The sequence below is a fragment of the Drosophila nasuta genome, chromosome 2L, assembly GCF_023558535.2.
Source record: "Drosophila nasuta strain 15112-1781.00 chromosome 2L, ASM2355853v1, whole genome shotgun sequence".
Lineage (NCBI taxonomy): Eukaryota > Metazoa > Arthropoda > Insecta > Diptera > Drosophilidae > Drosophila > Drosophila nasuta.
Genome location: NC_083455.1, coordinates 18,088,856 through 18,105,278, shown reverse-complemented (window position 1 = coordinate 18,105,278; position 16,423 = coordinate 18,088,856). Strand labels below are relative to the sequence as shown.

The window sequence follows — 16,423 nt, the reverse complement described above, 5'->3', positions numbered from 1 at the left end:
TTTTTTCACTGCAAAAAGTGTCGCGTGCGAACAAATTTTGCCAGAATTACACACATGTATATAAACAGAAATATTTGTGATAATAAAAGAAACGTAAAAAAATAATAAAAATTGAAAGAGCATCTGCGTATTCCAGCTGAAATTTTCAACAACTTCGCCCACTTAAAAAGTTACAGCAAAAGTTATACAACTAAAAACGAATGTAAATGTTTATAAACAAATACAGGTGTATAACTGAATATGCCCAAAAAAAAGTGAAAAAAACTGTCACGAATGATATCGTTCCCAAAAAAAAAACAACGTTGATACAATTGTTAAGATTTAAATTTGTTCGCCCATATCGCGCGCATTAATTAGGAATGCAAAACGCGTGCATAAAATAAGTATAAATAGGCATATTAAGTATACGTATATGTGAATGGATATATGATAATAGCTCCGACATTAAGCCGGACTCAACTGTCTGCCAAAAAGTTGTTCCGTTCCGTTTCGTTTGCTTGGCGTCCGTCTTTCCAGTTCAGATTTTTGTTTTTGTTTTATTAAAAAGTCAACTCACTAATTTGTAGTTGTAATTAGCGCTAAACAAATTTTGATGTTAGCGGAAAGTTGGGTCCTAAGGTTTGTCTCATGACACGAATTATGAATTGCACAAGCTTCTATTGAAATGTCAAAATGTTCTTGTTATATAAACTAAAGAAAATTGGGGCATTAATTGAGCTAAAAATTGTTTTTTTTTGTTTAGAATGCCGCATTTAGAATTATTGCAATTATAGAACTGCCAAAAATGTATTTCGGACAATTATAAACACAGAGAGCCAAATTTGCCTTGAAATTGAACTCATAAATATTTTGCTTCCATCAAATTTCGTTTCACAATTTGCCAAAATACCCTGTAAAATCCCTGGAGTCCAGTTAAGTGTGAAATTCTTTCTTTGACTAGATTTGATAGACCATTTTTATTATGTATGCAAAAAATTGCTTTGATTATTGAAATTAAATATTTAAATCGCTGAAATTATGCGTTTTATTTGAAAGTTTTTTTGTTGTTGCTGCTGTTGCTGTTGTTGTGTTTTGTTTGTTTCTCACATCCTGTCCTTCCTCAAATATTTGCCAACTGATCAACTTGAGGCCTGGCACAGTTTTAATGCTTTGTTCTTGATGTTGATGTTGATGGTGATGCTGATGCTGATGCGGATGACGTAGATGATGATGATGTATGCAAATGTGACTCGGCTTAAGTACTAGTGTTTTGGTATTTACTTCCCTTTTTCGTTCCGCTTTCCGTTTATCCCCCCACATAACGCACTCTCTGGATACAACAATCAGAACAACAACAACAACAATAACAACAAAACTGGAGGTACATATAGAAATACATATTAATGGACGCTCTTGTTGTTTTTGTTACTCTTGTCTGCCGTTTGTTTGTAATACCCTGTAGCCAATGAATGGTTGAGAAGGGTAGTTCAATGTTTATAGCAAGTGCATTCAGCTCTGTTCCTTTGATTTTAAGAACATTACTGGGAATATGCTTTTAAGTTTGGCATTCTTTATGATTATATTCAAAATTTAGTGTTTTATTATTTCTTAATAATTTCCATATTAACATTTAGGCATCTATATAGTATGTTTTGAAAATTTGACAGTAATTTTAAAATTAAAATGCAGCTAAAATACATTGTGAATAGTGGATGTAAAATGTATAAAATTTGATAAGTATTTAGAGGGTATTTACTAGTAGAGACCCCTCTATCGAAATCATGCTTACTTGCTTTTTATTTGTATTCTTTATTTGTCTTTTATCGGCTTGTTTCCATATGGAATATTGGGGGCACAGTCTCGTTCTCTCGTACTCTCACACTCTCATTTGAGGTATGCACAATTCGAGTTCGAGTAATTGAATCCCATACTCAAACAGGGGAAAAAAGGCACACAGTTAATATGAATTTCACATATTAGACACATATGTCTAATAGATGTCTTATCTGCTCGGTGTATAGGGTATTAAAATGTCGTTCAGCCAGTGACAGATTAATTATTTTTTTTTAACTTTTTTTTTTTTGTATTCTCATTCGTTTTGTTTATCTATACGAAATTCTCCTGCATATTGTTTATGTCTAAGTTGAGGCTGTTTGCATTAAGTTGGACAGTCGCAACGGCGACTGTGACGACGGGTTCTATGGCCCATTACGTCTAGAATACCCACAATGGACCTCTGGATACGCCGACTGAGTTTTACGGCTGCATGGTTTGCTTCCTAACAAAAATACGAACAAAATGTTTGTTAGATGAAACTTCTTCTGTTCTCGTTAACGCCGCGTGTGTTTGTTAAATTGATTTTTATTAAATTTCGGCACACACTTTCAATAAAATACAATGAACATTTTTGGAATTAAAGCCTATATTTCACTTGATATATTTAATTTCGTTTAGTTCTTAATTGGCGTTCATTGAATTGCCTTCCAATTTTCATTTATTTCACTCTTTTTTTTCGACCACTTGACAACAAAAATAATAATTTCGGCAGCAACATTTCGATTGAGATGCTCTGTAAAAAGATGCATGAAGAGTAGTTTAAATTCGTGACGAATATGTCTTCAAACTTCTGTGAATTATTCAAAATTGTTTCAACTTTATACAGGATATTTCGAGAGTCGCTTTGCTTGAGTTTTGTTGCTGAGTTGACAACCAGATTGGAAATGCGCCACCGAAAATGGTTCGAGGATTTTGTTGTAAATATTATTTAGTGCGTAATTGTTGCTGCGCCATTTGTGACGTCATTCGATGGGGGGGGGGGGAACTTATGAAACAACCCTTGAAATAAAGCTATTATTGAATGGCGCCAAACTGATTGTAGTAGTAGCTACAGATATGTGACATGTGATGTATGATAAAAACGCATAAATCAGAATTCAGAATTCAGAAATCAGTGAGAGCAAAGGCTATTTATTGATTGTTTTGTCCAGGTTATAAAACTACAACAAACTCCCTGATATGGCAATTTATTCATAGAACACAATGATTAATGAAGTAATATAAATATCGTACGTATACATTCATCTATGACGAAGTTGCTAAGCTAAGGAGACTGATAAAGAGCCTACTCAACTGCAAAAGCCGCAGTTCTTTAATTAACGCTTTCGCATTTAACAGCTCACTGTTAACTGATAAGGAATATTTCCTCTACTTACCAGAGAGATTCATCTTTAACAGCGACCGCATTTTGTATGCTAATTAAAAGCTCACTGCTTGCCTGTAATTTAATGAGTTCCTAATTGATGGGCAATTAATTAAAACGTTTCACTTTGAGGTTTTCCAAACCAAAGACATTTTATTTATTTAAAAAACGTAAATCAATTTTCTGTCGATATAAATAAAGCTACTAAAAATGAAGCTCGCATAATACCAAAAACCAAAACCCAATCGAAAGGCCAAAATATGTTTAATGACCTCCATAAAAAAGATGCAATGAAAAAGATATATATTTCAAAATGTTATAAATATGTATGTATAGTAAGTTGTAGTTACTTGAGTGTTGTTTATGTTATTATTATAATTATAGTATGTTACATACATACACTCTCGAACATATACGCTATTTATATTCTTCATTGTCTTTTCATTTTCAATTCTTCTCAATATTCTTGAAATAAATGTTTGTATATAAGTAATGTATAAGAATGTTGTATGTGTATAATTGTAGTATGTATATTTGATTTTCAAATTTTTTTTATTTCCTTTTTTTTTTTTTTTTTGTTTTCAATAAAACAGTCAGACAATTTCATTAAAATAAATTAACGCGTCTTCTTCGTACGCCGCTCTCTGGAATCGCCATAGTATATTTAAAATATTTATGCGCTGAGCCACTTAATCTTGACAAATAGTTTGCATATAGTACATATGTTATTTGTATATATATGTATATATAGTCTGTGTACATATATTTCGATTATTATATATTGGTATCATTTGTTAGAGATATACTTCAGAATAGTTTGTTTAGTTGCTTATTAAAGATGTCATTGTTTTGTTTTCTTTTTTGTCGTCATCATTCTTAGCTGGATCGGGCAAGTCGGCGCGAGTCTGTATAAAAGTCGTGGCACAGTGTAAATATATATATATATATAGATATATGTAGTCAAGGTGTTCAGATAGATGGCGCCTTCTTATAGTATAAACATATCGAGAATAACGTAATAGAAATGTGTTTTTTAGGTTCATGATGAGCTCATTTAAAGTAACTATCGATTGTATTTTATTCTTCTTTCATTATTATTTTGTTTTTTGTTTGTACTACTTGGGAAGCCTCTAGTTTTGTTTTTTTTCTCTTTTCGATTTGATATTACACAATTATATAGTGATAGTGTTGACGGTTCTCGTTTCGTTAATTGTACAATTGGACATAGACATTGACATTGATTAAGTGAGGTTAGGTTTTAACGTTAAGTTAAGTTAGGTTAGGTTAGGTTAGGTTAGGCATATGTATGTAGGTAAGTTCGCATTAGACAAAATTTGTCAACCCTGTTGTGTTGTTAAGTGTTTTTTAAAAACATTGATTTTGATTATGTTCTTGACGTACAATAATTCATATACGAGTACGTATTTAGTATGTATTTAGTTTATTTATGCAATAGATATATATATATATATATGTATATATATATATGTATGGATAACAATACCGCGTTAATTTATATATATTTGTATTTTGTTTCGAAAATTCAAACACTACACAAAAATTGCACATGACTTTGACACAGTTGATCATCTTTTAAATATATAATATATTGAAATCTTTTGCATTTTCGATTTTGATAATTTTGATCTTCTGCAAACTAGAGCAAAGGTAAATGATTGGGGATTTTTTCTTCTTATTCTTATTCTTGCATTATTAAATTTATTATTATTATTTTTAGTTTTATATGATGTTTGGTTATCAATAAAAGTGGAAAGCTCAGCTTGAAAGCTTTTCTATTCTCTCTCCCTCGCTCGTTCTAGTTCTCAATCTCATTCTCGTTCTCGTTCTCATCTTGTCCGTTTAACTAAAGCATTCTTGATGGCTTAGTAGAACTTCTCGCCATAATAGTTGGGACCCCGTTCACCAACTGGTTCGCTCATGAACTGACTCTGGTTCACCGAACGCTTCTTCTTGGCGACCATGAAGCGCTTTGATGAGCCAAAACCTGGAAATTTTTAAGTATAACTCAAATTTAGTTAAACTTACTTTTTTTTGCATTGTGTTGTTTCCTTCACTTACGGCTATTGCTGCCAACGTACTTCTGTGGGCGTGGCACATACTCGTACTTGGGCACCACCTGAGCCTCAACTGGAAGACCATAGTAGTCCACCAATGCAGGTTGTTGTTGTTGTTGCTGCGAAGCTAGCGGTGCATCCAACCAGCTGCCCGCTGGCACATAGTCCAACTCCTCAGCATCGACCAAAGGCACCGAGACACCGCTATCCACATCGGTTTCCTTGCGTGCACGCTCGCCCGCCTCGACCAGGGCAACGAGAGCCAACATATCAGCGGGAGTCAGTTTGGTGGTGTCGCGTTTTAGCCTAGAAAATGAGTATGGTAAAGGAATTTATACACTTTTTGTTGAAAAATGTAGTTACTTTAGATTTAACCTGATCTGTTAGTTCAAAATGTTATCGTAAAATGGTATTACACTTAATATTAAGACTAGAAAAGAGTTTGTTGATGAAATTTCTTAATTTTTAGTTCAAAAATTAAGTTTACATAGACTTAACATTGTATGCTAGCTCAAAATGTTATTGTAATATTTACTATAATTTCTGTGGAGTTGACACTATGATTAGAATATGTTTTTTTTTTAAAAAGTTTGACTAATTTTTAGTTGGAATTTATAGCTTCTAATATTTGATAATTTGTTAGAAGTTCAAATTGTTATCATAATGTTAAATCAAATTTACATTTTCTATGTTGCATTTCTAATATTCTGTTCATAACATATAAACTCATTTCCACTAGTATTATGTTAATAATAAGAATAACCAAGAGTTTTCAAATGAAATGTATTAATCTCTAGTTGAGTTAATTTCGATTTAACTTTATTTGATAGTTCAAAATGTCATTCTAATGTTAAGTTAAGTACCTGTTCTTAACATTCTATTAACATACTGTAAATATCGAGTGTTTAAACTTACCGCATATCGCCATATCGTCGGTACTTGTTCAGATTGAGATTCTCAGCGGGAGCACTGTTGGCGCCATTGTTGGCCAGGTTGTAGTAGATGCCACGTTTGTTGCGCTCATCCAGGTTGTAGTTACGATTGGCATAGGTGAGGGGCACCGAGAGGGGAATGCTCTCCAAGTAAGCCTCGGCATTGAGCAGATTCTGGAGGTTATCATAAGCCTTGTTGCGACCAGCATTGCCGCCATTCACTATAGAAAGAAGGAAAGTGGGAAAAACCAATAGAAGAATGCCTAGAAAAGTCGCTTAGCTTGGCTTACCATGTCGCTCTGGCACATAGTCATCCAGTTCCTGCAGCTCACGTTCATTGTTATAGTTGTTGTAGTTCAGGGGAGCAGCAGGCTCGTAGTCATCGGTCCAAATGCCATTGGGCACATCGCTGCCATAGTCGGGCACATTGGGCACGGACATGTAGGGATTGTACTCGTAGTTGATGCCACGTTTGCGCATCGTGGAGCTGGCCACCGCCTCCTCGAGAGCCGTGGGATCGCTCTGCAACTGCTGTTGGCTGCTCTGAGCCGCGGCAGCAACGGCAGCCAGGATCTCATCATTGCTGGGCAGAGCATAGAGGCCAGCCGGTGGCTGCTTCTGTTGTTGTTGTTGCTCTGACTGTGGCTGCTCAATCGAGGTGCTGCGGGCAGGTGGAGAATTGCTGAAGGAAGCTGGCACAATTTCCGGACTCGACTTTTTATCGGCTGTTGGTACAGCAGCAGCGGCGGCATTGGACGCTGTGTCATCCTCCGAACGTTTCACTGTGTGGAGAATGCGAAAATTAAATGTAATTTTCCATTGCGTGCTTTTAGGGGCTGCGTCAAGAGAATTTCAATTTATGTGCCAGAGAAAGCTTGATTCAATAAAAAGGCGAAACCAATTAGCAAAAGCGCCCTAGCTCCATAATTGTTTCATATTTTCTCTTGAACTTGGTGCGTTGTTTTTTTTCTTGATTATTATTTTATTTTATACATCGATGGCTTGGCAGTGCCACTAATTGCAATTAGCGCTGTCAAAGCCAATGTTTATGTAATTCCAGCCTGATGGTGCCGGGCGCTTAGTTAGTTATCCCCATAACAACTAATACCCATTGACATTATTATGTCTAATCGCATTTGCCGCTGCTGTTGCTGCTGCTTTTTGCTGCTTCAGTTGCTTGCTGCCCCTTACACAACGGTGCACAAAACGCTAATTGAATCGACTTAGCTGAACCTGTTAATCAAGCGCCTGTTGCTCGTAATTAAACTCGAGTTAACACTTAACACTAATCAAACCAACTGACTTCTAGCCATATCATGACCCAAAACCCCATCCCATCTGCTATCAGCTACATCTATCGTGCCAAATCCCACCTGGTCACCATTCGATGCATGCTCAAACTACTCATGGGGGGGATTTTTACCTATAGCAACAGCTTAGCTCGTTTCTCGCTCACAGCTCGCAGCTCACAGTTAAGCACACACGTTTATCTTTTTAGCACTCGATATGGAAATATTGTTGGTGTTGCTGGTGTTTTTTTTTCATGATTGTATCATCGATAAGGGAAGCGAACGAGCGAGTCAACAAATGATTAACAATGATTTATGTGTAAAAATGCAGAAAATTACGCAAATAGAAACGTTTTTCCAAGCATATCAGTATTGTGCATGCGATATGATTGATTGAGGGTGGAAACCCCAGCGATAGTCTCTCAAATCATGTTACATTTTCTGACGCACAGCTTTTACAGCATACTTTTGGGCTGCCAAACAAGGGACAATGATAACTGTCGGAATATTTCCATTTCAATTGATTCAATCAGATTATAATTGATATATATAAGTAATTTATTATTTAACAGCTTTCATTTTAATGCAAGTCAAACTGCTGTTTAAATTATTAGTCTATATTTTTCATTACGCTTTCATCATTAAAGCAAACTGCTGCGTAATCTATAGCTTGCGATTTTCGCAGTGTCTTTATGACCACTAACCCAGTTACGAGCTGCTTTTTTTCCAGTAATAGCAACAGCAACTTGACCATATGTTTGCCTTGTCAAGAACTTAAACCTTGGCTAAATGTGTTTTGCCACCAAAGCAGGCAACAACAGAGCAGAAAAAATAAAAAGAAAATTTGAAAGCAGAGAGGAAAGAGGAAAGAGAAACCCAGAATAATAATTCCCAGCTCTGCAACGTCTGGCTGTCCTCCGGCTAGAAACTGTGCAACGGCGCAGGACAACACGTCAAGGGGGGGGAAGGCGGCGACTACATAAATAAATAAAACAGGCAACTAAATTATATGCGCTGACATTTGCTGACGTCGTTCTACGCATTGTCATTGTGGTACATGTTCCATGTACTTGTGTGGCAAACGTTGTTGCTACTTGGCTAACATGAAAATATTCACTGAACTGTAAAAATATCAACAAGTTGTTTGCTCTTCAATTTTTGCCACACACACACGCACACATTCACGTACCTCGCTTGTGAGATTGTGTTGTGGCCTGTGGCTTGGGCTTGGGCTGAGTTTTAGGCCAAACAGCTGCTGTTGCTGTTGCTGCTCAATAACACAAGAAGAATGAGAACGAGCTGCGTTGGCAACAACACAATTAACAGCCGCAGGCAGTGTGCGGCCTGAAAATAACTTAATAATAACGGCATATGGAAAATTTGTGACATGAAAAGCGGCAATGAAAATATTGCTGGCTTTTGCGGCCAGCAGAGAAAGCTGCCCTCGCCCTCGCCCTCGCCTGGCTGCGTCTCGTCCATTCAATTGCTTGCCGTGTTATAGAAATTTGCGGTCCTTGGCTGTGCAATTGACAGCAGCACTGAATATTTCATGGCATATGCTTTGTCTTACAAGCAACAGCAGCGGTGACTTGTATAAATATTTAATGAAGCATCTTGTAAGTAAATCATTGTCAATTGAATAATTCATTTCAATAATTTGTGGAATTTTCTTAAGACCAATCTCATAAGGTTGCAACTACAAAGTGACAGTAAGAAATACAAAAGTATTGCATACTCTTAAGCGTCGCCTGGTTAAGTCCTTAAAGCAGCGCGTTGCCTTGCAGAAGCTCAGTGCTATGCTAAACAAAGTGACAGCAAAACGAGAGTATTGCATACTTTTAAGCGCGCTTGGAAATCCCTATAAGAAATGGCGTCAGTTCGCAGCAGCAGCAGCAGCAGCATAAAGCAAACAGCAAGAATGAGACAACAACAACAACGGCATCTGCTGCGAAGTCTAAAAATAGAAATGAAATCGCGCGCACGTACACACAGACACACACACACACACACAGAGGCACATACGCTGCTGGCATGCAAACCAAGGAGGCTGGTCGCCATTTTGTGCAGCAGCCGCCCACGCATTGCGTAGGTGTAGCTCAGCATTTATACTGTGTATGAAACCAACTACAACACATGCATATGTGTGTGTGTGTATTTGTGCATGTCTGTGTGTGTATTATGGCCCACAATGATTGTAATGTTACACTAAGCCAAAAGCTCTGAATGGAGCACAAACATTTTTCGGTTAAAATCGGCTGAGTAACAAGCTGCTTGCTGCTTGCTTGTTTGTTGCCTTTGCTTTCGCTTTCGCTTTAGCATTTGCCACTGCCAGCTGTCGTGCCTTCAGCCTCTGTGGCAGAAACACCTACGCAATTTCCTGCAAGCCCAACAGCGGAAAATGGAACATGCCGTTGTTTAAACGGCGGAGTGGGCGAGGCAGCCGGATGGGTTGAAGTGCTGCTGCTGCTTTTGCTTTTGCTGCTGCTGGTGGAAGGTTCTCCAACGGAGATGAGAAACACTGACAGGATGCTAGGTGGTTCGTTGCCTTTGCCTTCTGCTGCCAAAAGCGCGCGTGGGCGTTTTGCTTAATGTGCTCAACTTACAAGTAACTCACACAAACACAAACACACACACGAGTACAGTGAAATTCGACTAAGCCTAAATGCTAAACAAATCGCTAAATAGATTTGTTGGCCAACATTGGGCGGCTCAAATTCCATTTTGATTGAAAATGAGATGTTTAATTTGCATTTGGGAATAAAAATGAATGTGGGCTGCAAAAGCACAAATTACCTACAATAAATTAATATGTATTATGTACACCAAAATCCACTTTGATTTAAGGTTTCTCTTAAATTGAAATGGCATAATTGCTTCAATTCATTTTTAATGATTTTTCAAAGCCAACAAATTGAAAAATATAGAAGATAATTAAAAATTTGTTCACCATATGCCATGACATTTTTAGTGTTAACATTAGCAATTATTTAATTCCTAAAATCCACACAGTATGATACCTATTTTTAAAGCATAATTTTTTGTTGTGCTCGAAAATAAAATGTTTTTTGTTTTCTATTAAGGTCAACTATTTTCTTCTATTTTCCGAAAACAAAATAAACTTTTTCTTTTAACTTTTTTTTATAAATGAATAGCATCAAATTAAAAATATATTTTATATCATGTTATGCAAAGTTTCTAAAAAAATATTGACAGCAATTACTTCACTATTTTTACAACTTACAAGTCACACAATTTTTACATTCTATTGCAAGCAAGGGTGATACAATTTTGTTCGTTGAATTATTTATTTGCAAATTAATTTTTTTTAACAATAATAGCTTAATTTTATCAGGACTTTTTAGTTGAAAAATTACAATTAGTTGGCATATGTATGATAGTAGAAAAAAATACATTCTAAATCTAAAAAAATGGATAACGAATTTGAATGGAATATTATATGATAATTTGTCTTATATTATTGGGTGTTAAATATGTCAAACTTATAAAAAAAAAACAGTTTTTCTAATAATTTAAAACCGTTTTAAGGATATTTTACTGTACGTGCAGTGGATACTTATGCGGCACTCACTCAGAACGCGAGCCGAGCCGTGGGGCGTATGTCCATTTTTCAAACATGAAATTTTCAAATGACCTTTAACATTAACTACACGTTGCTTGACGTAGGCTAACACACACACACACAGACACACACACACTGGCACACACATATTCGCAGAAACCGCAGCCCACGCATTCAAAGAATTGAACTTTAACACTCACCTGCCGGCAATTCCCTTTGCTGCTGGAGTTGCTGCTGATGTTGCAGCTTGTTGTTCGCATTGGTGGACAACTCGGTGTTTTGGGCCAACACCGAGGCAGGCACAGCGGCAGCCAGTCCAACGAGCAGCACGAGCAGCACCATCAGCATGCTGTGTCCAATTCCGGACGTTGACAATGACAAAGGCAATTGCATTTTGAAGGAGCAGCAGCAAACAAAAGCAGATGCCACACTTGCCACTAAGTGTGTGTACTTTGTTGATGTTGTTGTTTGTGTTGTTGTGGCACACGCACAAAGAGTCTAATACACACAGGACACACGCACTCGAGGCACACACAAAACACTAACTAAGTAAACAAGTCGAACAAAACGCGTTGTGCTCCAATTGAGGTCGAATTGACCCTTAGTATCTGTCTCCGCTGATGATGATGTTGTTGCTGTCAAGTTTGTCAAGTTGTTTCAATGTTGCTCCTGCTTTTGCTGTTGCTGTTGCGTCCGCGTGCTGTGACTGTTCTGAATGAACTGTCTTGTTGGGCCTGTGGTGCAACAGTTTTTAATGTTCCATCGCCCCAAATTGAGTTTGCAGCCGCATCGCCAACATCAGCCTGTGTCGCCTCTGTGGCCTGTGTCTGCACAGCCATCTACGTCACTGTCATTGATAAGAATTGCGGCCGTCTGCACAACTCGAATCGACAACAACAACCACACTGTCCAACAGGCTGCTTACGTATGTGGCGCTAGCCTGGCAATTGCTCCAAATGCGCCTGCTCCATGTCTGCACAGCGATTCATATTCAGTTTCGCTCCCACTGCTGCTGCTTCTACTGCTGCTTCTGCTGCTGCTACCTTCCACACCTTTCCTGGGTGGTTGGCCGCCTCCTTAATCCTAAATTACTTATACTAAGTATGTGTAACGCAAATTGGTAGCTGTTGCTCGCTAGAGTTGAGTTGTTCTCTTCAACCAGGTTCCATTCGCAGAACTTGTTTCATTTGATACCCAGTGAAAGGCTTGCGAAAAAATGTATAATGTGTGGGTGAATGCGTTGGTAACTGGTGGTAACAAGTGGCGTATGCTTACTATTCTTGCGTATATTTAATATTCGATTAAGTTGCGTATTATTAATTTTTTTGCGAAATCCATTTGCGTATACTTAATATTTAATTAAGAGCTGTGTGTTACATCTATTTTGAGAAATACATTTGCGTATACTCAATATTTTTAAACTTTTGCGAATACGTAATATTTATGCATTGCATTAAAGTTATTGAATTTTGAGTATCGGAAATAATACTTTTTTATATGTACATATATTATATGTTGTGAAGAAATTATCAAACTCTATATATATGAATATATTGGATAAACTTGCATTAAAGATAATAGATAAGATAGTAATAGAAAAGAAAAATTATTCCATTCCAAAAATTGAACAATTTTGTCAGTTTTTAGATATTTATTAAATTTATTTTAATTATATGTATTTCTGTTTACGGAGGTTAGATTCACTTTAAGTCGTTTATTACTTAATTCTTTAATTTCAGCACCGCAATTCTTCACAATATTCTACAAAACTACTTATTTCATATAAACGGAAGTACCAAGAAATAAGAACAAGAAAACAGCGGGTAGGATGTTTTCACCACAAATTATTTCTATTAGAGACAATAACTCTCAACAAGAAACAACGCTTTGTTTTGAATATAGTACATAGTTTATTTATACCTTGTTTAATTGCAATAAATATTTTTGTTATAATCTTTACATATTGTAAGTCTCAAGGCTTCTAAGGTTTTCTTTAATCCGTTATTTATACACTTAGCATTTAGAGGGTTGCTTTGGGATAACAAGAGCGACATAGGGTATCAAATAAGTTGCATTAATTATATTGTTTAATTCGCTTGTAATACAGGGACAGGGAGTACAGGGAGTTGGTGTTTTATGTTACAAATTGCATAGTTATTGGGTTAATTTACGCTAATGCCAATTCAATATTGATATATTGTCGAAGGAAAACATTTGCCAGCTTAAGACTAAAGCATTGCACTTGCATAGTATCTGTGTATGTGTTTGTGTGTAGGTCTAAAAGGGGGATTGGTGTAATTGTATGATGTACAGCGGTAGATGGGCTTGACTATTGACTTGTGTGGTAATTGTGATGCTTTATTTAGCATTGTCGAGCACCTGGACAATGTGCTTGGAGACGAGCGCCGTTGCCTCCGTGGCATTTGGTATGAGAAAGCGATCCATGTCCGTGATGAGCAGTCCGTCGCCATCGGGAAAGCCATACTTGAACGTAATCAGATTGCGATGTCGCTTCTTCGCAGTGATCTTCACAATGCTGGCCAACGGTCTTCGCACCATAATTTGAGCTTGACCGCCGCCCAATTCGCGCAACACAACCAGCTGTGTGGGTGTTATAATCAAATGGCTATCGTACATATAGCCATTCATGTGCACATCCTGACACTTGAATGCATTGATAATGTCGGCGGTCTTGAAATATTGATTGAGATTGACAATCTCTTTCGTTTCGCCGGCAGCCAGCGGCGCATCCTTTTCACCCGCATCGTAGGCATCCTCGTTCTCATCGTCGATGCTAAAGACGGGCGCCACATTTCGATAGCGTTTGCCATTGCGATCCTTGGCACTCACGTGTCGCTCCTGTGCGGCTAACGAAGGTGCTCCAGCTCCATTGTTGGCAGCAGCAGTAGCGTTGGCACCATTTGAGCTGGGATTCACAATAATGTCGAGCAGGCGTCCCTTGACCTCAGCCGATTTGGATTTCATGGCCGCGGAGAATTTGCTAAACAGATCCGTGGACGATGGCGTCGTTGCAGGCAGCTTGAGTGGCACCGCTTTGGTCTAGAAATCAACAGAGTTTATTCGACAACTTTAAGCATCCTAGTAGACTCAACTTACCTTGACATTGTGCTGCTGGCAGACGAGACACTTGCTCACACTGTGATCCTCCAGGCAGTCGGCCATGTGATCACCAAAATAGTCGTGTATGGATGTGTAGCCTCCAGTGAGCAAGGACACATAGTGTGTGTTCTTCTGCAGGAATGAGGCCACCACCATGTGTGTGTATTGATCCTCTTCCACACGTCCACTGCCCATGAAGCACAAATGTTCACCGCCCGCATTTGAGTTCACCTCAATTGCCTGCTTCTGTGCTGTGAGCAATCCTTGGACGGCTGTGGCAAAGGCCACTGGCTCCTGCAGCATTAAATTGCAATCCAAATGAAATGCCGTCGACAAATGCCCAGCATTATATTGCTCCGCCGGCCGACAATCAACCAAAAAGAAACGCACCGCATCCTGCACTGGAAATTCTGTTGCAGAATTCTCAACGAGCTCATAAACGGAGACTGGCAAACACAGCGCTTGCGACACTTTGTTGGACTCCTCTTGACTGCGTGGTGAGTCATTCTGTTTGCCATACAACGCCTTTAGATAATCGGTCTTGAATGACGTCGGCGTCTTCAGCGCGTAATACTGCGCCAACGAGCAAAAGTCTGGCACATCATCGACCTCCAGGGCACAGGGCATATTGATGAGAAACTTGATGATCTCCTCCTTCGATGACGTCTTCAGTGCCATGATCTGCTCACGTCCATTGATCAGTATGATGAGCGCCAAGAAGAACACCATAAATGGATCGGCATTCTGAAAGTACAGATCCCACATGGCAATGATCACCGAGAGGCTGCTGCACGAGGCGAACAGCGATTGGAACCACGTCAGCGAATACAGATCTGGTGTGATTTTCTTCGTATCCAGCACAGTGCATAGCTCAGGATCATGGTATAGCAACAGCAACCGAAACACATGGAAGACATTTCCCTTGGGTTTGCAGCCCTTGGGTATATAAGTGTCTCTTATGGACTCGAATAGGTTAAAGGTATCGGATCGGTTTAGTTTGAGTGCAAAGAGCGGTAGTAACAACTCAATCCACCCATTGTCTGCTTCGTATTGTAGATTGCGATTCTTGCAATAGAATGTCATAATGGATTCCAGATCGGACACCACAGACACTTTATCTTCCTCATCGTTGCCAATGCGTTCCACGTAGCGCTTGCAATCCTCGCGCAATTGACTTTGAAATGGCAGATCATAGATTTCATTGAAGAGCGACATTTGATCGCTCTTGTGACGCACATCGAGGCAAACCTGCCACACATCCGGACGCAGTGCCTCCGGCAGCGGTTTGCCTTGGCATATGCTAAAGATGTCGTTCACATTGCAATCGTCCAGCAGCGCCGACTCCAGTTCAATAATCCTGTAAAATTAAGGGAAACGTATGTATTAGTTAAAAACTCTTTGTCCCAAAGCTCTTGATCAGCTTGAGTTTATAACAAAGCTTTCTATTGCTCAAGTTGCCCTTCCTTGCAAAAGCTCATCTTGAAGCTCTTGATCTTTTTTGCTTGATACCAAGCTTTTTCTTTGCTGCACACTACAACAAACTTGGTTAAACAATTAACATAATAATGCGTTTGGATTCGCTGATTACACCTCGACGTGATCAATTAGCACAGCTGTTCATAGATAACACAAAAGCTTGCTATCATCATCATTCACTCAGCCTGCTGACTCAAATGCTTTCTTTTGCACTACATCTGCCCTCTCTTTCTCGCGCAGCGCTATGTCATCAATGTATAGAAGGCAAGGCAAGGCATAGCAAGGCCGTCCTCAAAAATACTACTTAAATAAGGCGAAGCAGCAGCATCAGGCAGCCAAAGCTTTTTACATCAACAAATTTGTCACACTTGGGACTGGAGTGTTGACGTCGCCGCTGAGGCTGCTGTATTTGTAGTTGTGTTTGTGGCTCGAATGTTTATTTACCACATATTCTCCTCCATGGCCGAGGCCTCCTACACACGTTGAACGGTTGGCACGATTAATTTGTTGTCTTAATATGATGATGGATTCTCTTCTCAATTCCTCTGCTCAATTTCGATTTCACTGCACTCTATTATTATTGCTGAGCAATAGATTTATGTGCATTTTAAAACGTTCGAACTACGGAAATTTCGTAAATGTTCGCCAAAAAATTACTTTACTGTTTATGTGTGTGAGTAAATGTTTTCTTATTGGAAGAATCAGCAGCGTGACCGCAAATCAAGTTTAAAAACGTACTATTTTATGTCTTCAAAATATACCGATTACTAACT

At 38.4% G+C, this 16,423-nt stretch overlaps 2 protein-coding genes across 2 annotated transcripts; both read right to left on the bottom strand.

Annotated features, from left to right (window-relative positions):
• Positions 1 to 4,253: 4,253 nt before the first annotated feature.
• On the bottom strand, positions 4,254 to 11,785 carry LOC132798428 (uncharacterized). The gene is made up of 5 exons (XM_060810282.1): positions 11,255 to 11,785; positions 6,476 to 6,967; positions 6,169 to 6,406; positions 5,258 to 5,559; positions 4,254 to 5,183 (listed from the first exon to the last, which is right to left on the bottom strand). Exons 1-5 carry the CDS (start codon positions 11,445 to 11,447, stop codon positions 5,062 to 5,064), a joined length of 1,347 nt encoding a protein of 448 aa, XP_060666265.1. The 5' UTR covers positions 11,448 to 11,785; the 3' UTR covers positions 4,254 to 5,061.
• A 1,155-nt stretch (positions 11,786 to 12,940) lies between these two features.
• On the bottom strand, positions 12,941 to 16,350 carry LOC132798804 (TBC1 domain family member 23). Its single transcript, XM_060810786.1, has 3 exons — positions 16,095 to 16,350; positions 14,172 to 15,531; positions 12,941 to 14,114 (listed from the first exon to the last, which is right to left on the bottom strand). Exons 1-3 carry the CDS (start codon positions 16,109 to 16,111, stop codon positions 13,413 to 13,415), a joined length of 2,079 nt encoding a protein of 692 aa, XP_060666769.1. The 5' UTR covers positions 16,112 to 16,350; the 3' UTR covers positions 12,941 to 13,412.
• Between the last annotated feature and the right edge of the window lie 73 nt (positions 16,351 to 16,423).